We start from the raw sequence: 27,804 nt of genomic DNA, 5'->3' as shown, positions 1-27,804 counted from the left end.
TTCCTATTTTAAGTGTAAAGGTCTGGGAGCTGGGTGGTGGCACACCTGGTTGAGTGCACTTTACAGTTTGCAAGGACATGGGTTCAAGCCCTCATCCCCACCTACAGGGGAAAAGCTTTGTTAGTGGTGAAGCAGAACTACAGGTGTCTGTCTCTTTCCCTCTCTATCTCCCCTTTCCTCTCTCAATTTCTCTCTGTTTCTAACCAATAGTAAATAAATAAATAAATTTTTTAAAAGCAGTGCACAGATTGAGAGGCACATAAAGAACTTTGGGAGGATTTTGTCTTCTGTGAATAAACCACTGTTTGTAGCCCCCATGAAAAGCTGAGTCCTTAGCCTAATAAGGCCACAGCACTAGAGAGAACAGACCCTCTCAGCAGTTTACCCAGCTCTCTGTTCAGTGAGACCCAAACAGTTGTGGTAGCATAATGCTCTTGTTTTGCTTTGATTAATTCAATGAGGATAGTCTCTGGTTCACCTTGGAAGATAAAGAGACTGATTTCAATAGGAGATTGTCAGCTTTGGAAGACCACAGCTATGATATAACCATCTTTAAATCACAACTGTGCCTGGCATGAGGTTTGTTTAAGGAATAAAAATGGAAATAAAATCCTTTAATTCCTCTTATGAGGAGAACGTCTCTCCAGGAAAATTATGAATGAGCTCTTTTAGTTGAAACCTAATAGGCTGAATAGCTTTTTTAAAAAACAAAAAGATGTTGTGGCCGGGTGGGGATGTACCTGGTTGAGTGCACATGTTATAGTGCACAAGGACCCGGGTTCGAGCCCCTGGTCTCAATCTGCAGGGGGAAAGCTTTGTAAGTAGTGAAGCAGGGCTGCAGGTGTCTATCTTCCTTTCCACTCTTGATTTCTGACCGTCTCTATCCAATAAATAAATAATTTTATAGAGACAGAGATGGGATGATCCCACTCATAAACAGAAACTGAGAAAGAAGAACAGACAGGGAAAAACAAAGTAGAATTTGACTGAGTTTGGAGTATTGCACCAAAGTAAAAACCTCTGGGTGGGGGGACAGGGTCGATTTTTAGCTTCACTATATAGGTGGGTGGGAATGGGGACACAGACCTTTGGTGGAGGGAAGAGTGTTAATGTACACTCCTGTTAACTTATGATCATATGATCACTAAAAAATAATTTTAAAAAGACAAAGATAGCAATTTAAAGATGATTTATTTTGGAAATCTTCATTTAAAATGTGGGTTGTAATTGGAAAACTCTGTTGGGCTCTGTGTGAGCTCTGTATGCATTCATATGCACATCGTGACTAGTAGCTAAACTATGTTTATTAATTTTTTTTTTTTTTTACAGTAAGCTTTAGAAGGGCTGGGCCCCTAGATGTGAGAGGAAAGCCTGGTGCTGGCAGCTTCCTTTTTCTTTGCTTCTAGCCCAAACTCTGTGCTCTGTCTGTAGAGATCCAACCCAATGCAGATAGGGGCAGACATTTTTCACCCTATTCCTGACTCCTGGCTTCAGAACACAGATCCACACAGGAAGACAATGAAATAGCACGTGGAGGAAGTCCCTGAATCTGACATGGCCCTGGGGGAGGAGCAAGGGAGGAAAGTGTGTCAAATCTCATGCCTTCCCTTCCGACCTGGGAAACACCTTGTTGCCAGCCCTTAGCACACTGACATCTTTTCAATCTGTATTCTAAAGCGGTCCTGTGATCGCTTCCCTGAGCAAAGCTGGAAAGTAAATAGAGCCTTTGTTTTCATTTCTTTGTTGCTGGTCTTCGTTTCATTTCTCTGTGGTTTCAATTTAATGACGTCTCCTCTGGCAAGAGGATTCCACTGGTTTGAAAACCAAAGTATAGGCTTACTCTTTTTTATTCCATTCATTATGATAATCACAAAGCATAACCTTTTCTCGAAACACTTCAACAAAATTATGAAAGACCCATAAGTCCTGTCCAAGTAGTTATTACTTGTGCTTATTAATGAACTTCTCACTGCAAAGGCAGTGTAACATGAACTAGACGTGGAAAGATGGCAAGGACAAGGACTCCTCCTGGTCAAGACTTGTAAAATGCTGATGGAGACCGAAGACCGAGCAATTTCTTTTTGTTTCACAGGGACCCAAAGTAAATGCCCTATAATAGTGCCAGTGATGCCAATTATAAGCCGGCAGGTTTTCCCTACTAAATCTTGACCTAATAAGCAACTTGTGTAGAGTTCAGATAAAGTAAGACTAAATAGCTTTGAAAAGTAAAAATGCCCTACACGACATAGGACTTTTCTGCTTGGAAACAGTGTCTCCCGAGTTCAGAGTGACCCAGACCAGACCCCTGACCCTTTCTTTGCTGGAACTCTCCGGTGTTCTCTAAGCCTCTGGTCTGCATCATGGAGTTCTCTGGAGTCATTACTCTCTTTCTGTGTCTGCTTCTCCTCAATTCTTTCTGTGCTGTACTGCCCCAGATGACGGTCGCTGTAGCGTCCTTAGCACTTTACATCTGAGCGGTTGGCTCCCAGGTCCTCGCCTACCTGGGCTCACCAATGGTACCATGATTGTACTCCTCCAGCTCCTTTTGGATCATTCACTTCCTTACTCAGATATGTACAGTGATCTCATTTTTTTAAATTATTTTCCCTTTTGTTGCCCTTGTTGTTTTGTTGTTGTAGTTATAGTTGTTGTTGACGTCGTTGTTGTTGGATCGGACAGAGAGAAATGGAGAGAGGAGGGGAAGACAGAGAAGGAGAAAGAAAGATAAGACACCTACAGACCTGCTTCACCGCCTGTGAAGCAACTCCCTTGCAGGTGGGGAGCCGGGGGCTCGAACCAGGATCGGTTCCTTATGCTGGTCCTTGCACTTTGCACCACGTGCGCTTAACCCCCTGCGTTACCGCCCGACCCCCAATGATCTCATTTTCTATGACACTACACATAGGTTTCTTGACTAGTCATTCAAGATCCTCCTTCAAGTAGATTTTTATAGCTTATTCAGCCTGTCACTTGTTTGTCCCACTGGCATTCATCATACCCAGTCAATTCAGGAGATCTCAGGGTTGGCTGCCACTTTATTGGCAAATTTCAGAATGTGCCCCTCAGCTGCTGCCCATCCCCCTGTCTGGTTAAGTCTCCCTTTAAAGTCTGTCCTCCCTGAAGTCTTCTGGCACACCCTCACTGATCTCCTTCTCTTTGAACTCCTAAAGCATTACAAATGTCTCCTCTACATATTTTAGCTTTTAATTATATGCCTGCTTGCACATTGGTGGTTGTTTTATAAGCTTCTAGATGTCAAAATAAGCCTTATATTCTCTATCCTTCACGTGGTGAATACTGTAGATACTATAGTCAGGTCATTATTTCATAGTTTTTATGTATAGGTTGGGCTAGTAGAAAAAATTATTTTCAGATTATGACAGTCTGGGTATCAAATAAATTTTTTAAATAAAATGATTGTTACAGAGATGATCAGTATAAGATTGTTGGGGGGGTAGGGAAATGGGTCAGAAGTAAAGCTTTTTCTTCAAATGACTGAGGTTCTAGGTTTCATCCCCAGAGCAACAAGGAGAACCCCAGGGATGGGAGAGCAGCGCTTTAGACACTGTCTTCCGGAGACTCTAGCTCTTGCTGGTATAATATCTCTCTCTCTCTCTCTCTCTCTCTCCTCTCTCTCTCTCCTCTCTCTCTTTCTCAAAATAGAAAATATTGCGATGGGGAGTTGGGTTAGTAGTAATGTGCATGAGGTTCAATCTCCAGCACCTCATCACACAAAAAATTCATATTAGATTATAAGATGGTTCTCTGCTACCAGAAATAATACTTACAAAGAGAGAAGGAAGGCTGCACTGCCGGTGGGAATCCCAGCGGGCCCAGCCTCTGTGGAGAGCAGTCTGGAGAACTCTCAGCAGGCTAGAAGTGGACCTTCCCTATGACCCTGCAATTCCTCTCCTGGGGATAGATCCTAAGGAACCCAACACAGCCACACACAAAAAGATCTGTGTGCATATATGTTCTTGGCAGCACAATTTGTAATAGCCAAAACCTGGAATCCATCAGGTGTCCAACAACAGATGAGTGGCTGAGCAAGTTGTGGTCTCTATATACAATGAAATACTACTCAGCTATTAAAACTGGTGAATTCACCTTTTTCACCCCATCTTGGATGGAGCTGGAAGATAACGTGTTAAGTGAGATAAGTCAGAAACAAAAGGATGAAACTGGAATGATCTCACTCATAAAAAGAAGTTGGAAAACAAGATCAGAAGGGAAAACACTAAGCAGAACTTGGACTGGAGTTGGCGTATTGCACCCAAGTCAAAGACTCTGGGGTGGGAGGGAGGGTTCAGGTCCTGGAGCAGGATGGCAGAGGAGAACCTAGTGGGAGTTGTATTGTTATGTGGAAATGATACGCGTGTACGAACTACTGTATTTTACTGTCGACTGTAAACCATTAATCCCCCAATAAAGAAATAAAACAATGGAGGGGGGGAGGAAGAAGGAAGGGAAGAAAGAAGCTAAGGAGGGAAGAAAAGAGGGAGGGAGAACAGAAGTCCAGAGCTAGGCAGCACACATGAATTTGGGTATTGGTTTAAATGTCACTTCTTCAAGAAAACATTACATTTCCCCCCGTGGCCATCCACAGTAATTATCATGATTAAGTAGTAATTACCACCATATTTCCATATATATATATATGCAATGATATTACTTCCCACTGTCTCAACATATCTGTCCTTTATTCCCTTTCACCACAAAATGAGTAAACTAATGGCAGAGTGTGTCCTTTAATCCATGAATGTGTAGAAACTGACAGAGCTAGCAGGCTATAAATACTTACTGTGTGAATAAGTGAATTATGAAAACCCTCAATCATGAGTGTGACAGGCTATAAATATAGTTATGGTTGGAAAATCAGCATTGATAATTTTCTTAAGTAAGTCTCCCTGTTTTTTTTTTTTTAAATATTTATTATTGGATAGAGACAGCCAGAAATTGAGAGGGAAGAGGGAGATAGAGAGGGAGAGAGACAGAGAGACACCTGCAGCCCTGCTTCACCACTCGTGAAGCTTTTCTCCTGCAGGTGGGGACCAGAGGCTTGAAACTGGGTCCTTGCACACTATAACGTGAGTGCTTAACAAGGTGTGCCTGGCCCCTCAAGTCTTTGTTTTTAAGTGATTATTTTTAGATAATTTTTGTTTTAATTTTAAAAGAGCTTAATTCACAGTCTATTCAAATTTTGTCTAAAACTAGACAATTACAAAGAAAATTGAAGCTGAGTTGGATCAGGAGGTGAAAGGGAATTGTTTCTCACCAAGCTTGGTGTATCTATCCCCTTCTTCCAACAGAACAGAAGGGAAGAAGGAAGGAAGAAGGAAAGGAAAGAAAGTAAAAACAGAGAAAGAGAGAAAGAAAGGTCCCCGAATAATCTTGGGTTTTTTTTTTTTTCCCCAATGTACAACGGGCTTGTACATACCTTCATTTCTGAAGGTATGTACCTAACTGACAAGTTCATGACAAGAAGCTTATCACTAGTCATTAGAGAAATGCAAATAAAAACTATAATAAGATACCCTCTCATATCCACTACCAAAAATATAACAACAATATGGTACTTCCAAAGAATTGGAGAAATCAGAACCCTGTGTGCCATTAAAAAGAATGTAAAATAGTACAAGTACTATGTGAAATAGTATCAAAGTGCCTCCAAACTAAAAGAACAAATACTACTGATACATGATCCAGCAATCCCACTTCTGGATATGCATCCAAAAGCATTGAGGCAGGAGGGGGCCGGGCAGTAGCGCAGCGGCTTAAGCGCACATGGCACAAAGCGCAAGGACCAGAGTAGGGATCCCGGTTCAAGCCCCAGGTTCCCCACCTGTAGGGAGGTCGCTTCACAAGCAGTGAAGCAGGTCTGCAGGTGTCTACCTTTCTCTCCCTCTCTCTGTCTTCCCCTCCTCTCTCCCTTTCTCTCTGTCCTATCCAACAACAACGATAAACAACAAGGGCAACAAAAGGAGAAAAATGGTTTCCAGGAGCAGTGAATTCATAGTGCCAGCACCAAGAAACAAAAGAATTGAGGCAGGAGCTTCAAGACATGTCTCTGCACATATGTCCACTGTAGCATTGTTCACAATAACCAAGAGGTGGGAGCAACCCAGATGTCCACATAATGGACTACTATTCAACCTGGAAAACGGAAGAGGACCTGCTACCTGTTTTCATGCTACAATCTGAAAAAAAAAACCTTAAGGACATTTTGCCAAGTCAAACAAACTAGTCACAAAATAACAGACACTGTCTGTTTGCACTGGCCGGACACTGGGAGTAGCCCAGCATACAACAACAGAAAAGAGGCAGGTGATTTCCGGGGATTAAGGAGTTTCCAGTTTTGCAGATGGAAAAGTTCTAGAGGCACGTGGCACAACAATGTGAATACACTACGGATCGTGGAATGCTCACGATGGTAAAGTTTGGCCAGTGGGGTAGTTCATCTGCTGGGCTACACATATGACCCAGGCTTGGCGCCCTTACCGCCTGGGATTATTATAGCCCTGAAGCTCCGCTGAGTCTCTCCCTCTCTGTGTGTCTCTGTCTCTCTTTCTGTCTGAAAATGTCAACCTAAGCAGTGAAGTCCCAGTGATGGCAAAATTTCATGTGATATGCTTTTACCCTTTAAAATAAAATGAGGGGGGTTGGGGAGATAGCATAATGGATCTACGAGAGACATTCATGCTTGAAGCTATGAGATCCCAGGTTCAATCCCCAGCACTACCATAAACCAGAGCTGAGTAGTGCTCTGTTGGCTCTCTGTGTATATCTTTCTCTCTGTATCTCTCTGTCATTAAAAATAAATAAACTGTCCATGCTCCCAGAGGGATAGAGAATGGGAAAGCTATCAGGGGAGGCGGTGGGATATGGAGATTGGGCGGTGGGAATTGTGTGGAGTTGTACCCCTCCTACCCTATGGTTTTGTTAATTAATCCTTTCTTAAATAAAAAAATAAATTAAATAAATAAATAAATAAACTGGGGGCTGGGTGGTAGCGCAGTGGACTAAGCCCACGTGGTGCAAAGCGCAAGGACCGGCCCCAGTTTGAGCCACTGCTCCCCGCCTGCAGGGGAGTCGCTTCACAGGCAGTGAAGCAGGTCTGCAGGTATCTTTCTCTCCCCCTCTGTCTTCCCCTCCTCTCTCAATTTCTCTCTGTCCTATCCAACAAGGACAACAACAATAATATTAACAACAACGATAGACAACAAGGGCAACAAAAGGAAAAAAAATGGCCTCCAGGAGCAGTGGATTCATAGTGCAGGCACCAAGCCCCAGCAATAACCCTGGAGGCAAAAAAAAAAAAATGCTAATAAAAATAAATTAAAAAATAAAAATAAATAAATTTTAAAAAACCACAAATTTTATGAAGGAATGTGGTCCTATAGTCTTAACTAAGTTTTCATATTATAATTTGCCACCGTGGTCACTATTGCCGGGGAAGATAGCATAATGGTTATGCAAAAAGACTCTAGTTGCTGAAACTCTGACATCCCAAGGTTAATTCTCAGCACGACCATAAACCACCTCAGGGCAGTGTTCTGGTAAAATAATAATGACAACAGTAAGGATGATGGTGATGATGACAAAATAAAACATAGTAAGATCTAGTTTCTGTCCATCTCCATTTAATAGACGTTATTTCCTCTCCTCTCCAAGCTCCTCCACACCGCTTTTTCTGGTTACCATCAATATTTTCTCTGCATCTAAGAGTTTGCTTTTGTTTTGTTTGTTTTTTTGTCTTGTTTTTTTTTATATCCCACCTGAGAGTGAAATCACTCAACATTTGTCTTTCGCTGACTTAGCGTCATTCATCAAAGTTCCCTAAATGACCATTTATGTTGTTGCCAATGGCAAGATGTCGTCTTTCTTGAATAGCTGAGCAGTCAGTATTCCACCGTGTGTGTGTGTGTGTGTGTGTGTGTGTGTGTGTGTATTATATCTTCATCCGCCCACCCTCTATGCTGAAAGCTAATGAATGATAAGGCTCATACAAATTGGAAACTATACTAGAGAATGGTTGTTAACGCACTTTGCTTACTCGTTCACCCACTGAGAGATATTTTTGAAGTTTCTTGGAGTTGGCAGGCATGAATAAAGATCTTATAAATATTCAGTAAACGAGGAGAGCAAATGCTACGATAATTTTTGATCATCGAATTGAATTTATTGATAAACAGAAATACCAGTTGTGTTTTCATGGAACAGGCATAGTCTGTTATGTTGCATGCTTGCAATACTGATAATGAGACAGGGTATGGAGCTTGTGGAATCAATGCCATTTCTATCTCTTCTAAAAAGCACAAGTAAGTAAAAGCTGGAATGGACACAAGATATGCCAAAAGTTCGGCTGCACTAAAGAAAACTGACCTTGCTCACCAGATTAAAAACAAAACAAAAAAACCAAAGCTAAGATAGAAGACATCCTCCTTGCCCTATCTGTCGTGGATGATCAGATCTCCTGTATAATTTAACACATGCATGCAGGGCACCTTTCCCCAAACTACCTACCACTTCCACTGTTGTCTTTTCAGCAATTCTGGTTCAGTGTCACACCCCAAAAAAGGGCGCACCTCCTTAACTCTTTCAACTCTTGACTCAAACACACCCTTATTAAGTGCGAATTTCACGTCAACAGTCAGGATCTGTCATACAGCTCTGGCTCTGAAGACAGCAGCTCTGCCGGAGGTGAACTGGAGAGAGTTAAACAGGGTAGGCTGGACAGAGAAGCACTAACCAAGGCTATCTTGGGGAGAAGATCGATATTGGTAATGCCAGCGCTGCTATCTCTTACTTCTCAGACTCTCCTGGTGTTTCAATAGAAGGCAGAAAAAAAAAAAAGAAGTAACATCATGGTAAGAAACTTGGATTTGTTATCTCTTCATTCAGGAAGACCTGGCCTTGAATGTGTAGGCTTTTAGTGTGGATGCTATCAGTTAGCTTCCTGCTGTGTTTATTGTCCTGAGCTGGTTAACTTCCTGGGCTCAGGAATCACAGGACATTGTGCATAGAGGGAATGTAGTGGGGGACTGCGTGCCTCAGAGACTTTGACTTAAACACAGAAGTGAAAATGTCTAGTACGTCATCTGTTGCATCTGTTTGTTTCTTTTACTAGACTCTTTACAACGTTGCAGATAAGTATTGACAATTTGTTCTTGTTAAAGAAATATATTTGAGTGTTAGTTACACCACCATTCTAACAGTGCCAGTTTTATAGACTTGTTGAATATGCTATAAAGAACTTAGTTCATCTCTCTTTTTTTTTTTTTCCCCAGAGTTAAATCTTTTCTCTTTTTCAAATTGTCAAAGTCAAACTGATGTCCAACCTCTGGGAGAAAATAGTCAGGAAATGTTGTGTTGAGAGTCAGCACTGAGTTTAACTTCTCATGAAATAGAAGGTAGCAGTCTATGACACATTCTTTGAAAATGTAGGTTATCTTTTAAAAGTGTTCTCCAGTGGGCGTTGGCTGCTGTGCTCTCCCCGGCCCGTCTCCAGAACAAGTTATTAAGTATTGCACACACTTTCCCTTTGCGAGATTTTATTAGGAGGCATTTGTGGGAGAGACTCAGCTTCTCACAGCCCTATATTCAAAAAGTGCTATGGCCTAAAACGTTATAAGAAAAAAAAAAGCATTTAAGAAAAAAAACTTACAGAGGTCTATTAAACTTTGCTTCTCTAGTTTGATCCTAGAAAGACAAAAACGTAAAGCCCCAAATAAGTGTGACAGTCATTAAATGCCATTGGTTTCTTTAATATTTTTTGGAACTGAGATCTCATGGACAAGTCATTTTACTCTCTGACAGAGAGAGTAGGAGAAAGAAAACATGCACAATACAGCAACACACACACACACACACACACACACACACACACACACACGGTAGTGACACCACATCACAAGAGTTTCCTCCAGTGCCATGTGGTCCAGGGGTTGAATCTGAGCCACATGCATGGCCGATCAAGTGCTGCAGGCAGGGGGCTACCTTCCTGGCCCCATCTTTTGATTTAAAAAAAAAAATCTTTTTGTATTACTTTTATTTATTTATTGGATAGAGGCAGCCAGAAATCAAGAGGGAACAGAGAGACACCTACAGCCCTGCTTCACCACTCACAAAGTTTTCCCCCTGCAGGTGGGGACCAGGGGCTTGAACCTGGGTCCTTGCACATTGTGACATGTGAGCTCAACCAGGTGCACCACCACCTGCCCCCCCCATCTTTTGATATTTGTTTTTTAGGATGCAATGACTTAATAACTACACTGACAATCTTACACAAAAATATAAGTGCCTAATTTTCCCTAGAAATGTCAACATTTCTAGAAAAGAAAAAAAAAACTTAACAGAACCAGTACGTTGAGGGGCAGGGAAGTGGCACACCCAACTGAGTCCACACATTCCCATGTACAGAGACCCAGGTCCAAACCCCTAGACACAATGCTATAGGCGTCTCTCTGTCTTCCTCTCCCTCTCAATTTCTCTCTGTCAGCACATAAAATAACAATGAATTTTAAATAGAATGAATACCTTGAGTCTTATAGGAAATTTCTCTTTAAATGATTTGAATTTCTCTTTAAATGATTTGTATATATATATACATCTAGGGGCAAGGGCATCATGATGATGAACTTTTTTTTTAATATTTATGTTATTTATTTATTCTCTTTGTTGCCCTTGTTGTATTATTGTTGTAGTTATTATTGTTGTTGTCGTTGTTGGATAGGACAGAGAGAAAATGGAGAGAGGAGGGGAAGACAGAGAGGGGGGAGAGAAAGACAGTCACCTGCAGACCTGCTTCACCGCCTGTGAAGCGATTCCCCTGCAGGTGGGGAGCCGGGGGCTCGAACCGGGATCCTTATGCCTGTCCTTGTGCTTTGCGCCACCTGCGCTTAACCCGCTGCGCTACGGCCCGACTCCCGATGATGAACTTTTCAAAAAGCATTTTAAATTTACTAAGTGTGATTTTTTTGCTGCTTCTGGCCAACTGTCTTATTAAGAGCTAACTGAAAGGAACTAAAGAAGTGCTAAGCATATAACCTTTAGCCACTGCCCAGCTATACTGAAGCTTGGAGTGGAGAGAGTGAGAATTACCAAGCCGGCAAATTGTCGTGACAGGTGACAGCCGTTGTTTCTCCCCCGGAGTTGCTCTACAGCGTAAGATAAAGGAGCGGGGTGACACGGCAGTGCCCGCAGCACCGTGGCTAGTAAGAGGACATTTTCAGTTTAAATCAAATGCTGAAATGGGCAGGAACCGGCTCCTTGTGTCTCCAGGCGTAACCAGGCAGTGCTCAGTCAACCTGGGTGCACAGGCTTGTCCGCCTCAAGTCTGTACAGGAACGGTGTTTGCAAAACGCAACCCAGACGTACAAGCTGGGGCAGAGAAAACACTCTCCGCAGTGCTGCCTGCCAGGAACACGGTGCTGAGAGGTGATGAAATGGTCGAGTAGACTTGATGGAGCAGCAGTTTTTCTCACAGGTTTCTCATACCCAGGACACGCAGTCCTGGTCCCCGAGATAGAATCTGGCGGAGAGAGAGTGAAGGGGCCGGGTGGCGGCACACCTGGTTGAGCGCAAGTTATAATACCCGAGGACCCAGGTTCAAGCCCCTGATCTCCACCTACAAGGGGAAAGCTTTGTAAGTGGTAAAGCAGTGCTGTGGGTGTCTCTCTTTCTCTCTCCTTCTTTCTATCTCTCTCTTTTTACCAGACCGCTGCTCAGCTCAGGCTTATGGTGGTGTGGGGGATTGAATCTGGGATTTTGAAGCCTCAGGCATGAATGAGAACTATTCTGCTATCTATGCCCACCCTCCCTCTACCTTTTCAATGTCTGGCTATCTCTATCCAATAAATAAAGATAATATTAAAAAATTTAGGCAGGGAAGATAGCATAATGGTTATGCAAACAGACTCTCATGCCTGAGGCTCCTAAATCCCAGGTTCAATCCCCCCGCACCACCATACGCCAGAGCTGAGCAGTGCGCTGGTGTTTCTCTTGGTGTCTCTCTCCCTCTCTCTCTGCATCTCTCTCAAAAGTAAAATAAATAAAATATTGTTAAAGATTTAAAGAGAGAGCGTGACTAATGCCTTCAAAGGTGGGGAAATGAAGTGGATCTTCCTGCGAGTAGAAGGGAAATGAGTAGAAAGATCAAAAGATCCAGAAAAGGGGAAGATAGATCAGAATCTGAGTGAACGTCCATGAGTTCAACATCTCCCCCCTCTTTGAAAGTTCCGGTGCTGTTCTCCAGACTCCCCTGGTGCTACCCTAACAGCCCCTGCTCCTGAGTTTCCATGGCTCATTTCAGTCTTCTGCTTGGTCCTCATGGTCCTTAGGCATACTCTGCTTCAGGTTTTTCTGTCTGACATAACTTACCTTCTTGCTTCTTGATAATGTTTGAATGCATGTGTGTGTGTGTGTGCATGTGTGTGTACCGTGATAGTCAAGTGCACCCAAACGAACAGAGCAGGAAATTCAAGCAGAAATTGGTACAAACATCACTGTCCATATCCTGGTCTTAGCAGTTACTTATTTCAGGACCTAGAACACGTCTCTTTTCACACCAGATTTTCCTTAAACGTAACACAAGGATAACAACGACTCTCTCACAGGACTGTAATCTGCATGTAGCTGGTTCTTGGGGGGTGGGGTGGGCAAGCCAACATAAATCACAAAAGAGAAGAGGCAGAATGTCTCTAAGTCTGCCAGATCACACTCAACATTACTAGAAAGCAAAGAAACACATGTTTATTGAGGTGTTGTAAGATGGCGCGCATTGAAATGGATATAAAACAGAAATGTAAAGTACAGTGAATAATTAATTATAAACCAAGCATCAGTGCAGTCAGGGGCAGGTCGAGAAGAGTATATTGCCGCCCTCTCCTAAGTCTCCTATGGATTTTTCTGATCATAAAACACCACCACCACCACCAGGGGCAGCATTGAGGGAGAGAAACTCAAGCACTTAACTCAGATGCCAGGCTGAAGAGGCTGCTTCAAAGCCCAATAAGCATGACGCACATTTCAACATAACCAGTTATGGCAATGTTTTAAGATTATTTTATTAGTGGCCTATAAGATTGTAAGATATCAGCTATTATTCTGCACCACTCCCAGCAGCAAAGTTCTCTACTTTCCACTCCACCCCACCCCCACAACCACCACTATAGTTCTCCCAAGGTCTTAGAGACAGCCATCAGGCTCAACCTGACGCTGTTGACTGGCTACGGAAGAAGGGCAAACACTAGAAGAAGAAGAAGAAGAAGAAGAGACAGCCATGCTGTCGCAGTATTTTCAAAAATAAAACGTAATTCAGGCTGAACAAAAGATCAAAATTTTAAATCCAGACAGGGTCTTTACTCTGAGAGATAACCATGATCTTCGGTGTTTCTGTTGGAAATGGTTCTGAGCAATGCTGCTATGAACATTCTTGTGTTCTTGTCTCAAAGCATATTCATGAGTTTTCTAAGGGTAGAAGCCTTTTGAACGTGAGGTCTGAGGTCACTGGAGGTAGGATTCTTGAGATCTTTCAGGTGTCTTTCATACCAAACTATTTTCACAACAATGCAATGATTTGGAGGAATCACCTGAGGAGACTCAGGCTAGGGAATGGGCCTTTGTTCCTATCTGATCGTTGTTCATTGAGCACTTCAGACATAACTCACTGCCCCGAAACTACTGGCTATTTAACTCCACGTCTTCTCCTTGATGACTGGTGAGTGACAGGGTATGGAGTATGGAAAGTATAGCTGATCCTATGTTCAGTGAGCTCCTACTGAGACCACACATTAGGAAAGGCCTTGGGACACAGTCAGTGGCAAACAAAACTACATTCTTGTTCCCATGAAGGTTACTTTTCGTACTTCCCAGTAACAAGTAGAGCTGAGGGAGTTAAGTGCTTTAAAGGGAAAGAAGATTGTAGAAAAGGAATAGTTCATCTCCGTAGGGTGGTGCAGGAGTGTTCACTGTACTTACTTGCCTATCGTCTGTATACTATCCTCTGGACAAAAGGGTGAAGAAAGGGCAGACTTTGTTTTGTTTATTTGCACCTAGTTGGAGGTGAGAACTCATCAGCCCTCATATCTACGTCAAGTTCTGTAGACACACAAACTTTTTTTTTTGGTTTCCAGGGTTATCACTGGGGCTTGGTACCTGCACTACAAATCCACTACTCCTGGAGGCCATTTTTCCCATTTTTGTTGCCCTTGTTGTTATTATTGTTGTTGTTGTTGGATGGGACAGAGAGAAATTGAGAGAAGAGAGGAAGGCAGAGAAGGGGAGAGAAAGATAGATACCTGCAGACCTGCTTCACTGCTTGTAAAGTGACCCCTCCCCTGCAGGTGGCGAGCCAGGGGCTCTAACCAGGATCCTTACTCCGGTCCTCATGTTTTGCTCCATGTGGGCTTAACCCACTGTACTCCCACCCAGCCCCCACATAAACTCTTTTGGCTAATGTCTATGCCATGACTATTTTCATCTCCATCTCACCGAAAATCATAAACTTGTCTTATTACTTACTTTGCTTCTACAATTTTAATTTGGATCATGAAACATTAGCAAAATACCACACTATTAATCATGCCAGTCATTACTACAGTCATATCTCTGTGCACTTTGTGTTTTTCCAAACACATCCAAGTATATCATTTGATGTGAATTGCTCAATACCCTGTCTGGCAGGTGAGGAAGTTTTAGAAGAAGCAACAGTAGTTAAAACAGTGTGGTACCTGGGACAGAAATGGACCTATGGACCCATGGAACAAGATAGAGAGCCCAGAACTAAACCCACACAGGTATAAGCACCTTATATTATGGCACAAAGGGCCAGAACAGCCCAACAGAGAAGAGAAAGACTCTAACAAGTAGTGCTGGGTGAACTGGACAACTACCCGTGGAAAAGTGGAAGCAGACCACCACCTAACACCATGCACCACAATTAACTCAAACGGATCCAAGGGCTGGACATGAGACCTGCAACGATAAAACACATAGAAGAACACATCAGTGAAACATCTCAGGACCGTAACATTAAAGATGCACTTGGAGGGAGTCGGGCGGTAGCACAGCAGGTTAAGCGCAGGTGGCGCAAAGCGCAAGAACCAGTGTAAGGATCCCGGTTCGAGTCCCCGGCTCCCCACCTGCAGGGGAGTCGCTTCATAGGCGGTGAAGCAGGTCTGCAGGTGTCTGTCTTTCTCTCCCCCTCTCTGTCTTCCCCTCCTCTCTCCATTTCTCTCTGTCCTATCCAACAATGATGACATCAATAACAATAATAACTACAACAACAACAACAAAAAAAGGTAACAAAAGGAAATAAATAAATAAGATGCACTTGGAGACTTCACCCCATGAGCAAAGGAAACAAAACCAAAAATGCACAAATATATATATTATCAAACTGAAAAGCCTCTACACATCAAAAGAAAATTCCATAAGGATAAACGGAAAACTCAGAAAATGGGAAAAGATATTTGCACACTACGCTTCAGACAAGTTGATATCAAATATCTATAAAGAATTAATACATCTCAACAAAGAGACAAAGAACAACCTGATAAAAATGGGCAGAAGGTATGAATACAGTTCTCTAAAGAAGAAATATTCAGGGCCCACAGCTATATGCAGATGCTCCAATTCACACAGCATTAGAGAAATGCAAATTAAAACCCCATTGACATTCTACCTCAGACCTGTGAGAATGGGCTCCATCAATAAAATAAAAGAGAAGTGTTGGAGAGGATGTGGAGAGAGAGGTTCTCTACTGCACTGCTGGTGGGGATGTGGACTGGGGCAGCCATTATGGAGAACAGGATGGAGAATCCTTAAACAAATGCAAATGGAAATACCTTATGATCCAACAATTCCACTCCAATGCATTTACGCAAAAGATATAATAACACTGATTCGAAGGGACATATGTTCACAGCAGCTTTGCTCACAATAGCAAGACCTTGGAAGCAACCAAAATGCCCTTTGACAGATGACTAGGTAAAAAAGTTATGGGACATATACTCAATGGAATGTTACTTAGCAATAAAAAAGACAGTCTACTGTCCTTGGGGATCAAGTGGATGGAACTGGAGAAGAGAGTGCTCAGTGAAGCAAGTAAGGAGTGAAGAGCAATTATAGACTGGCTTCACTCAGATGTGAAATATAGAGAACTGAGCATATGACTATGAAAAAACAATCCCAACCTCTATCTAAGATTATAGTGGTTATCTACAGGGGTGGGGATAGTGGCACAGACCTTTGGTGACAGGAGTGATGAGGAAAAATAAAAGGAGGTATAGTAACGTTACCTGCAATATTCTTTGGTACTAATTGTGTTCTAGCAGTGATTTTTTGAAACACAAAAACTAGAAGTAAAAGATACACTTGATAAAATGCAAAAAAAAAAGGTTTTTTGCTTGTATAAAGGCTTTTTGCTGGAAAAACATTATGTACATGTATAGAAATGTGTGTGTGTGTATGTGTGATTCTATTGCATTTATTGGTCATTGTCAAGTTGTGAATGCCTGAAAAAATTAAATGAATAAATTATTAAAAAAAATAAAACTAGGATAGAAGAAAGTTGGAATAAGAAGAAAAGAAAAAAAAATAGGGGGCCCAGCGTTGGTGCACCTGGTTACGAGCACACATTACAGTATACAAGGACCCAGATTCAAGGCCCTGGGCCCCACCTGCAGGGGGAAAGCTTTGTGAGTGGTGAGCAGGGCTGCAGGTGTCTCTGTCTCTCTCCCTCTCTGTCTTCCCCCTCCCCTCTCAATTTCTGTTTCTGTCCAATACTAAAGAAATGAATATACTGACAAAAAGAAAATGAAAAAGGTGGCTTCATTTAACTGAAAGAAGGACTCGTAGTTGTCGATGTGGTCAGACTAAGTAAGTGAGAGGGTCTCTGGGTCACGGGGTCAGACTAAATGAGGGGTCTCTGGGCCACTGGAAACATCATACAGTCTGAAGTCAGCAATGCAGCTGGGGTTGCACTCTTATTTATTCATTCATCCACTGACTATTTATTTATTTTCAGATTTTGTTGGGGTTAGTGATTTGCAGGATAGCCTGACACATAGGCACAGCCTCTCATCTCCCCTGGGTTGGTGTCTAGGAGACTCAACAGGGTCATCATGTCCTTCATCCTGTCCCTCTCCCTCTTTCCCCAGACTGCTTTGCTTTGGTGGGTTCTTTGTAGACTGCCACTTCGAAGCTCCCCTCCTTCTGTCTGGGTGTAGTCACCTTGTATGGGACCCCACAGCTGTCTGAGCCTGGTGGGAGGGTAGGCACACTGTGTCAGGCGTCTCCCAAACTGCTTTCACTCATCTCCAACAGACTCCTTATTTCACTCTTTCAAAATCGTTTTTTTTTTTTTTTTTTGAAAAGGCATCAATGCAGTTTATTTTAATGCTTCTAATTTATGAGATGAACTTCTTTAAAGTACATCAGAAGTCAGTTATTCAATACTGAATTTGAAAAGCATAGCCAAGAAAGACCCAAAATTGTATTGGGACTACACAATTTAGCACACACAGTAGTAGGCACCATGTTTCCAGAACAAAACCAGAGAAATGAAGTCAGGATGCCAAAAGAAGCTCTGAAACTCAGGGCAGGGGTGGGTCTAGGAACTTCCTCAAGCAGAACACCCAAAGTTGTACCCTGTGCACACACACTTTTGTTTTTCTGGGGAAAGGTCCCTTAACTTATAGAGGGGCCCAATCTGTATATGATAGGATGCTATCTCTTACTCCTTATTTTCAGTGACAGAGGAAGTCCACTTTTACACACACAAAAGCCAGTATTCATGGGAAGCAGGTAACAAAGAAAACAAATGAAAGCAATTTGTAAGAACCGGCTAAGGAAAGACTCTAAAGGGTTAATTGCTTTTGAATGTTCAGAATTGTTGATACAGGAAAGGCCTAACTGAAGATCAGTCTATAGGAACTGAGTGCTTGAGCTATGATAATCACTGGTACTCTCCTACAGTAGATATTCTTGGCCTTTAATGTGACTTATTATGCAAGTCGTTCTTCCATTCCAGACATGTTTTGTTTGTGGTGGTGGGTTTTTTTGTTTTTTTTGTTTTGGTTTTGGTTCTGAGTCAATAGAAAAGGAACTAATTGGATTACTTCTAAGTGAGAATATTTGCATTTTGCAGTGTGGCTAAGCTTTATTTCACTAAGTAAACAACTAATTGATGCAGGTACTGAACCCCAGGGATAACCCTGGTGTGGGAGGAAGGAAAGAAGGAAGGAAGGGAGGGAGGGAAGGAGAGAGAGAGAGAGAGAGAGAAAGATTTAAAGGAAGAAAGGAAGGCAGGGAGGGGAGGGGGAAGAAAGGAAGGAAGGGTAAAGAAAAGGAAAAAGAAAAAGAAGTGCAGGTCTGGATTTTAGATTTAAGAACATTACCTTGGAAGAGGCCATGTGAGCCAAGAACTCTGAAGCTTAAAATTCCTTCACTGGTCTTGGTTTCATTATAGCCTTGACCACACTTTGTAAATAACTTCTCATTACTTTCCTCATTTACACAGGCTGAGTTTGCTACTTCATGTGCTGGGATCCTGACTAATACTTACTGTGTGCCCACCCAGTTATAGGTAACGAGTAGAAAAGATTAGTTTATACTTAAACTGAACAGTTTCCTGAACATGTCATATTTCTCCCAAAGATAACTATTATGACAAATTGATCTGACTCATATTACAGATATGTAAACCTAATTTCGTAAATATCTTTTCTTATATATAATGTACAACTGTTATCCAAGGAAGACACCAAGAGACGAGAGTGATGCAAAAAACACAGAGTCTATTACTAGCCAGGCTAGGGCCGAGACACAGAGAAGCTGACAAAGTAGCCCTCAAGTGTTCGACCTCGAACCCCAGCACACGAGGAGATATATAGGGTATGGGTTACACAGCATACATGACAAGCTTAGCCTTTACACATCTGGGGGGAAATGTGGGGAAATGTTTAACGGTCTCTATCTCTCTGGAGATGCCTTGGAAATGCTTAGTGGTCTCTATCTTTCCAGAGATGCCTTGGAAATGTTTAATGGTCTCTATCTCTCTGGAGATGCCTTTCTTAGTGCTCAGATTATCTTTGTTCCTGTTGACTCAGGGCCATAGGTTCAATCTCTGGTAACCGTCCTGAATTCCAGGACCTGTTTTTCTCGAAACTGGGGCCTATCTCATTTCTGCAGTTTTTGGAGCCTGTCATGGAGTCACTGCAGTCTGCATCCTTCACAACTAAGGGGAAAGATGTAAGGATTTGAAATATATAGAAAACAGCTTCTTCCTGCCTCCTGGATGATACGCCTGTGTTGATTATGCATCCGATAGTTCAACTATAGGTCTAGGGGCGCAAGAGGAAGAAGCTGGAGCCTGGAGTGAGCACAGTGACTGGAGAAACAGAGGTGGGGAATGCTGGTGTCTAGATGTGGTGCTCAGACCTGGGTACAACCAAACTAAAGCCCAATGAGGAAAGAAAACTGCTGAGGGTGGAGGAAGGTACCTGACCTCATGCCACCTTTCCCCTTTGGTTTTCTGTCAGTGCCTCTTACTAGTTGAATTGAACCAAAGCCAGAGGGTAAGGGAGTAAGTTTCTACACTCATCCAAGGTCAAGGGCCTGGGGTTGCAGAGAAAGGGGAAGAAGGATGAGCATCAGAAATATTCAGTTCGTACTAGCTGTCTGGTTACCTGATTTTAAAGATAACACTTAGAGAAACCACCACCCAAAGAAGGAGACTCCTTACAGAGTAGGAGAAGATCTTTGCATGATATACATCAGACAAGAGGCTAATAAAAATGTATAAAGAGGGAGTCGGGCTGTAGCGCAGCGGGTTAAGTGCAGGTGGCGCAAAGCACAAGGACCGGCATAAGGATCCTGGTTCAAACCCCGGCTCCCCACCTGCAGGGGAGTCGCTTCACAGGCGGTGAAGCAGGTCTGCAGGTGTCTATCTTTCTCTCCTCTCTGTCTTCCCCTTCTCTCTCCATTTCTCTCTGTCCTATCCAACAACGACAACAACAATAATAACTACAACAATAAAACAACAAGGGCAACAAAAGGGAATAAATAAATAAAATAAATATTTTTTAAAAATGTATAAAGAGCTCACTAAACTCAGCAACAAAAAAACAAATATCCACATCCCCAAATGAGAGGTTATGAACAGAATACTCACCACAGAAGAGATCCAGAAGGCCAACATATGAAAATTCGCTTCAAGTCATTGTCAGAGAAATGCAAATAAAGACAATGATGAGATACCACTTCACTCCTGTGAGAGTGTCATCCATCAGAAACAATAGTATCAACAAATGCTAGAGAGGATACCAGGGCAAAGGACCCTCCTGCACTGCAGGTGGGAATGCAAATTGGTCCAACCCCCGTGGAGAGCAGTCTGGAGAACTCTCAGAAGGTTAGAAGTGGACCTACCCTATGACCCTGCAATTCCTTTCCTGGGAAACAAAGACACTCATCCAGAAAGACCTGTGTACACCTACGTTCATACAGCACAATTTGTAATAGTCAAAACCTGGAAGCAACCCAGGTGTCCAACAACAGATGAGTTGCTGAGCAAGTTGTGGTCTATATACACAATGAAATACTACTCAGCTGATAAAAATGGTGAATTCGGGAGTCAGGCATTAGTGCAGCAGGTTAAGCTCATGTGGCACAAAATGCAAGGACCAGCGTAAGGATCCTGGTTCGAGCCCCCGGCTCCCCACCTGCAGGGGAGTCACTTTCATGGGTGGTGAAGCAGGTCTGCAGGTGTCTATCTTTCTCTCCCCCCTCTGACTTCTCCTCTTTCCATTTCTCTCTGTCCTATCCAAAAATGACGACATCAACAACAATAATAACTACAACAATAAAAAAATAACAAAAGGGAATAAATTTTTTTAAAAATGATGAATTCACCTTCTTCATCTTGTCTTGGATAGAGTTTGAAGGAATCATGCTAAGTGAGATCAGCCACAAAGAGAAGGGTGAATATGAAATGATCTCACTTATGGACAGAAGTTGAGAAATAAGAACAACAACAACAAAAAAAAAAACAGTGGAACTGGGACAGGGTTTGCTGCATTGCAGAAAAGGAAAGGCCTCTAAAGGGACAGGAAGTGTCAGGTCCTGGTGCCCTACTGTGGAGGAGGAAGGACCCAGGTGGGAGGGTGAGAGTGTTTTGCAGAAAACTGAGAACCCAGGTGGGAGGGTGAGAGTGTTTTGCAGAAAACTGAGAAATTTTTCACACGTACAATTATATTTACTGTTGACTGTAATCATTAATCCCCCAATAGAAAATAGTAAAAAAAAAAAGAACACACCACGTTGGGTGCCATTTGTTGTTAAAGTTTCGGGGGGCTCCAGCAGGCCGAGCTAGCTTCGTGGTGGTGAACAGAGACTCGGGGACACATGGCTGGGCTGGGAAGCTGTATGTCTTTATACACGAGCGGGAAAACATGTGCTCTCCTGTCTTTCTTCTCTGGTGGCAGAGAGAGACCCTTAAACTAACCACCACACAAAACTCTCCTGCATCCTTCTCCTCACGTGGCGGCGCCAAGAACTCTGGAACTCTGTAGGGGTTCCCTTGGGGCGGGGACAAGCGGGCCGTGAAACTAGCAGGAGCCAAACCATTTTTTCTGGCGGGGGGAGAGCTAGACCAAACCAATGTAAAGCATACAACATGTGATTATCCTTTGGCTTGAAGCAGCAGCATTAGGATAAGCAACAATAAGCTTGAGGTTGTAAGTGAGACCTATGTATCAACCAAAGTTAAAAAGAGAGCAGAGTGAGAGAAAATGAAACAGTAGTAACAGTAGAGATGGAGTAGGCACTGGGAGTGGTAATGAATTCAGAAACGGGTCTGGGCAGTGACACACCGGGTTAAGTGCACATAGTACTGCACAAGGACCTGCACAAGGATCCGGGTTTGAGCCCCCCCGTTCCCCACCTGTAGGGGGCGGGGAGAGGAGGGAGCTTCACAAGTGGTGAAACAGGTCTGAAGGTGTTTACCTTTCTCTCCCTCTATATCTATTTCTCTTCTCTCAGTTTCTCTCTGTTCTATCCAATACAGTGGAAACAATGGCCTCTAGGAGCAGCGGATTCATAGTGCCAGCACCGAGCCCCAGCGATAACTCTGGAGGCAAAAAAGAAAAGAAACAGTACTGGGTCAAGTCAGCATTTCACCCTGAGAGACCAGAGGGCAGTGACAGTGAAAGGCTGTGAGAGTCTAATGTATGGAAATTAATAGTGGGGCCAGGTAGTGATGCCCATGATTGAGCACACACATTACAATGTGCAGGAACCTGGGTTCAAGCCCCTGACTCTCACCTGCAGGGGGAATGCTTCACAAACTGCTAAGCATTGCTGCAGATGTCTCTCCCTCACTCTCTCTATCACTCCTCCCTTCCCTCTCAATTTCTTTGTCTCTATTCAACATAAATAAAAAAATGCTTTTAAAAAGAATATAGTTGCAAGATATCAAGTTGTTCAGTAGATCTAAAATGGTTGAATATAGTCCTTTCATATGCCTTTTCGTCAGAGACCTGTTCATCACTACACAGTATGTGAGTCATTTAGTACGTGGTTGGTCTGAACTATTGTAACAGCCCTGACAGAAATCAAATTTATAACACAGATGGACTAGCAGCCATAGTTCCGTCTGTAAAGTCACTAAAAAGAAGCTAGATTATATTTAGAATACTCTGAGGGAGAGAGCTGTATAAATGTATAAAGACATTATTGTTGTCTCTTTATTTGTGATTAATAGGAGGTTACAAGATTTTAAGATTCGTGTCCAGATCCACACACACCACACCCACCACCAAGTTCTGTGTCCCACCCTCCCACCTCCCAAAGATCACCACCAGAGTTCTCACAACTCTTAGAAACAGTCTGCTTGTTTCTCTCTTGTACATCAGATCTCTTTACTCACTTTGCTAAACGTGATCACCTCCAGTTTTACCCTTTGTCCCAAAGAAAACAATCCATTGCTTTTGGTTGCAGAGTAGTATTCTATGGAAAATATCCCACAACTTTAGCCCGTTGTCTGTGGATGGGCATGTAGGCTGCTTCCCCTCTTTGGCTACTGTGAATAATGCAGCTATGAACAGAGGGGTGCATATGTCCTTTTGAATTAAAGTAAAACATTTATTTTTTAAAATTAAGGGGCTAGGTGGTGACACACATGGTTAAACCCACATTACTGTAGACCTGGGTTCAGTCCCCTGGCCCTCACCTCCTGGGGGAAGCTTAACAAGTGGTGAAGATTATGTGGACAGTTTCTCCCTTAAAAAAAAAAAAAAATATATATATATATATATATATATATATATATATATATATATATATATATATATTTATTGGAGAGAGATAGCCAGAAATCAAGAGGGAAAGGGGAGATAGAGAGAAAGAGAGACACATACTGCACTGCTTCACCCCTTGCAAAGTTTCCCCCGCATGCAGACCTCAGGCTTGAACCAGGGTCTCTGCATATTGCAACATATGAACTCAAACAGGTGCACCATCGTCGGGCCCTGGACAGTCACTTTCTTAAGAACTCTGATACTAAGCCTGTAGCACAAGCGATCCAAATCAGAATCCTCTTTAAATTTCACATCATCTGTCCAATGTTTTTGTGACTGAGATGATGATACTCTGTTGTTCTCTTAGTGTGTGTGTGTGTGTGGGGGGGGGTTAAAGTTGATTTAATTAATGCTTGACTTCCTGGGATACTCTGGAGGTTATGAAAAGAATGACAAACGTTTCAGCACTCAGGAAAGAAAGCCTTCCTTGCTTTTATGTTCCTCTTGCTGTTTTCAGTCTGTTTAACCTTCCTGCCCCACGGGGCTCGGTGCCTGCAGGGCTCGGCTGCTCTGGCCCCTGTTGACTGGCGGCTTTATTTTACTTTAGGGAGTGACAGAGGCCGAGAAAAAAGGAAATATACCAAAGCACTGCTCTATTGCTTGTGAAGTGTTCCCATGTGGTAGCCCGAGGTTTGAACCCAGGTCCTTGTTTATATTAATGTGCCTTCTCTACCTGGTGAGCGACCTCCCCAGCTGCCCCCCTCTTCTTGCCATTCTAAGTTTATATCAGATTTTCTATCAGATCTCAAACACTCTTCCTTGTTCTCTCCCTCCCCCACGTCTCCTATCTTTGTTCTTTAGTCAGCAGAAGGTTCACAAATGGTTTTTGATTTTATTGAACTGAATTTTCTTTTTTAAAGATATTTATTTACTTATTTATGTATTCCCTTTTGTTGCTCTTGTTGTTTATTGTTGTAGTTTGTTTTTTTATTGATGTCGTTGTTGTTGTATAGGACAGAGAGAAATGGAGAGAGGAGGGGAAGACAGAGAGGGGGAGAGAAAGATAGCCATCTGCAGACCTGCTTCACTGCCTGTGAAGCGACTCCCCTGCAGGTGGGGAGCTGAGGGCTCACTGGGATCTTTATGATGGTCCTTGTGCTTCGCGCCACGTGCGTTTAACCCTCTGTGCTACAGCCGACTCCTGAACCAAATTCTCTAACCTCCATTTTAAATTTAGAAAATTGGGGGTGGGGTGGGGATCAGGAGATGGGACTCACCAGAGCACACTACCGGGCACAAGGACCCAGTTCAAGCCTCTGCTCACCACATGGGAGAACTTGCACAGGGGGAAATGTCACCAGAGGAACAGCACTGCTATGGTGTCTCTGTTCCCCTCTCGCTCTCTCACTTTCTTTCTGAAGTTGGAGGGCAGGGGAGGGACAGCACTTGCCAGGAGAGGTAGAATCCTGCAGGCATGAGACTCAGAAAAAAAAAAAAAAAAGCTTGGCAACATAAATAAATACTTAAAAAGATTTAGGCTGTAATAGCTTAAATTCTTATATTTTTAAGCCCCACAACTAAAACCATTAAAAAAAAAAAAAACAATAAAAAAAAAAGCTGGTCCCCACCTGTAGGGGGATCTTTTAAAGTACTTTTTAAGAAGCTTCACAAGCATTAAGCAGTACTGCAGGTATCTCTCTCTTCAGCTCTCTCTCTCCCTTACTTTTTGATTTCTTCCTCTATCTCTCCCTTTCTCCTTGATTTCTGGCTGTCTCTATCCAACAGATAAATAGAAAAGAAGAAGATATTTTAAATATAAAAAAAGAGAACTACAAGTCTGGAAAAAGTTCATTTTGTATATCAGTAAGTACAGTTTGCAAAATGCACAGGTGACTGACTACAAGTAAGGAGATGCAGATCTGTTTCTCTGAGTCAGGTTCGGCCTGGGAACTAGCAGTCTTCCAGCAGAGACAGCCCAGTGTGCCAGAAACGGCAGCATCCGGCAGTCTCCTCCCATGGGCAGAGCTGAGCTGTCGATTCTTGACTTCACTAAGCCTTGAGCAGAGATTTCTACTCTGTTTTGTTTTGTTAAGATCTAACTATAGGGCAGGGGTAGATAGCATAATGGTTATGCAAAGAGACTGTCATGCCTGAGGTTCAGAAGTCCCAGGTTCAATCCCCCACACCACCATAAGCCAGAGCTGAGCACTGCTCTGGTATTTCTCTCTGTGTCCTTCCATCTCTCTCAGCAAGAGAATAAATAAAACACTTTAAAATTTTAAAAAATATATATATATGATTCTCGCTACCTCCACGAATGTAGTTAACTCCCTTTGGAAAGGCAGGAAGGATGTCTTGATTCTATAATGTTGGGGTCTCTGGCGGGGTGATTTCCAGGGGAAAGGTAACGGACTGGTTCTTTCTCGCTCACGACAGGGGTGACACGAAGTAAAAGACACCGGGGAGCCCTTCAGCGTGTTAACTCCGAACTCAGAACTCGTTTATTAGCAAGGGGGACATGAGTTAAATAGAAAACCAAACAAAGGGAATATTACTGAAATATGTCAGAAATTACAGGTTTCTTTTTATTTTATTTTATTTATTTTATTTATTTATTCCCTTTTGTTGCCCTTGTTGTTTTATTGTTGTAGTTATTATTGTTGTTGTCATTGTTGGATAGGACAGAGAGAAATGGAGAGAGGAGGGGAAGACAGAGAGGAGGAGAGAAAGATAGACACCTGCAGACCTGCTTCACCGCCTGTGAAGCGACTCCCCTGCAGGTGGGGAGCCGGGGTTCGAACCGGGATCCTTATGCCGGTCCTTGTGCTTTGCACCACCTGCGCTTAACCCGCTGCACTACAGCCCGACTCCCAAATTACAGGTTTCTTAACGGTTGGCATGCCCCTAAGGTAGGGGGCTGGTATGACAGGAATTGATGAGATACAAGACAGTTATTCTCCATGACACAAGCAACTTAATTATCCAAAGGTATTTGAGAGAAGCATAGGGGTTAAACTCATAGGGTGAGACAGAGAGAAGATGGATATCAAAAAGCCATATAGTTTAGAATTTCTCTTGTCTGGGGTCTGAGGTGTGTGATGAAGTGTGTGATAAGGTGTGTTCTTCTGTGATCAGAAGGTGACTTTGAATAAGTGAATCTGCGGCCATGTGGCCTGTGGTTAATGGAGGGAAGTACTGGGGTTTCTGTGGGCCTGAGAGTCAAGAAGAACCAAGTCTGAGTTTCCCCCCTTATGCTCACCTTGGTTGAGAGAGACTTACCAAGAGGTTATCTTCTCAGACCTCCATCCAAGGATGGGAGGCCGTTCTCCCTAAGCTCTATCAGGCACACACATGTTCCCAACACTATAGTAGCAGCAAATACTTCCTATCCACCTCCAACTGGGAGTCTCTGTGCTAGTTATTAGGAATGAAGACATTTTTTTGTTGTTGTTGTTTTTGCTCATAAGGGCTGTATATTCCATGACACAGTGGGAAGGTGAGAAGGATACGGAAGATAATTTTAAACAGAAATGTTTTTTCAGTGGTATTCTCAGGGTATTTTTCTGCAACCTCCAGCCATTTCAGGTGAAGAACTTTTAATTTTATCTTTTTTTTTGTCTCCAGGGTTATTGCTGGGGCTTGGTGCTGGTACTAAGAATCCACTGCTCCTGGAGACCATTTTTTCCATTTTATTGGATAGGACAGAGAGAATTTGAGAGAGGAGAGGAACATAGAGAAGGGAAAGAGAAAGACACCTGCGGCCCTGTCTCACCGCTTGTGAAACAACCCCCCTGCAGGTGGGGAGCCAGGAGTTTGAACAGGGATCCTTATGCTGGTCCTTGCACTTCATTACGTGTGCTTAACCGCTGCTCCATCGCCTGGTCCCCAGTACTATTAATTGTAAAGTTACAACCTCTATAGCTAATCTGAAAGAAAAAAATCACCAAGTGCACTCTTTTGCCTGTATATCAGACACTCTGGTATACTAGTAATCTGGGAGTCTGTCAACAATTTATCCTTATTTCCTGACCTCTTGCTCTCACTAGTTCCAAAGATAGTAAAGATCTCTGAATTATCATAAAAGTGAAATTATACTTGGTGAAACTTCTAAGTGACAGCTGCTGTTAGCAGGCACGGCACTACCACATCAAGGTTGAGAATTACAGCCTTGGCCCTCTGCTGGTGCTGCCAAGCTCTCTCTACACTGTTAGGATATGGTCTTGTTGTGTTACCTGTGCCCCTAATAAGCCGTATTTATTCTCAGCCAACGAGAACACTGTAAGACAGGTCCTATGCACAACCTGTGGTGGGTCATCTCTAGAAACAGCTCTGTTGTGGGCTGCTCCCATTCCTACAGAACATGAGTGATGGCAAGGGTTCACCTAGGCTCTGCTAGGTAAGTGCACAGCTTGCCTGCAGAAAGGTGGGGACAAATCACTGAGTTCAAATACTAGCTACAGAGCTGCTCCCGGGATTTCAGGGCTCTGTTGTAACACGGGAACTCCCAACC

At 42.9% G+C, this 27,804-nt stretch overlaps 1 protein-coding gene across 4 annotated transcripts in view; it reads left to right on the top strand.

Moving 5' to 3' along the window:
• Window positions 1–27,804, top strand: part of CRYBG1 (crystallin beta-gamma domain containing 1) — a 149,220-nt gene that overhangs the window by 41,852 nt on the left and 79,564 nt on the right. Inside the window, exon 1 of one of the 4 annotated variants that reach the window (XM_060190681.1) lies at window positions 8,681–8,867. The exons of the other annotated variants lie outside the window; for them this stretch is intronic. Within the exon in view, the coding sequence (XP_060046664.1) occupies window positions 8,865–8,867 (3 nt within the window). The 5' untranslated portion in view covers window positions 8,681–8,864. Of the gene's footprint in view, window positions 1–8,680; window positions 8,868–27,804 lie in introns of those variants that run through there. 4 annotated transcript variants of the gene reach the window in all.

This window comes from Erinaceus europaeus, chromosome 4 (assembly GCF_950295315.1).
Source record: "Erinaceus europaeus chromosome 4, mEriEur2.1, whole genome shotgun sequence".
NCBI classification, from domain to species: Eukaryota; Metazoa; Chordata; class Mammalia; order Eulipotyphla; family Erinaceidae; genus Erinaceus; species Erinaceus europaeus.
This window is presented reverse-complemented; position numbering and strand designations above follow the sequence as displayed.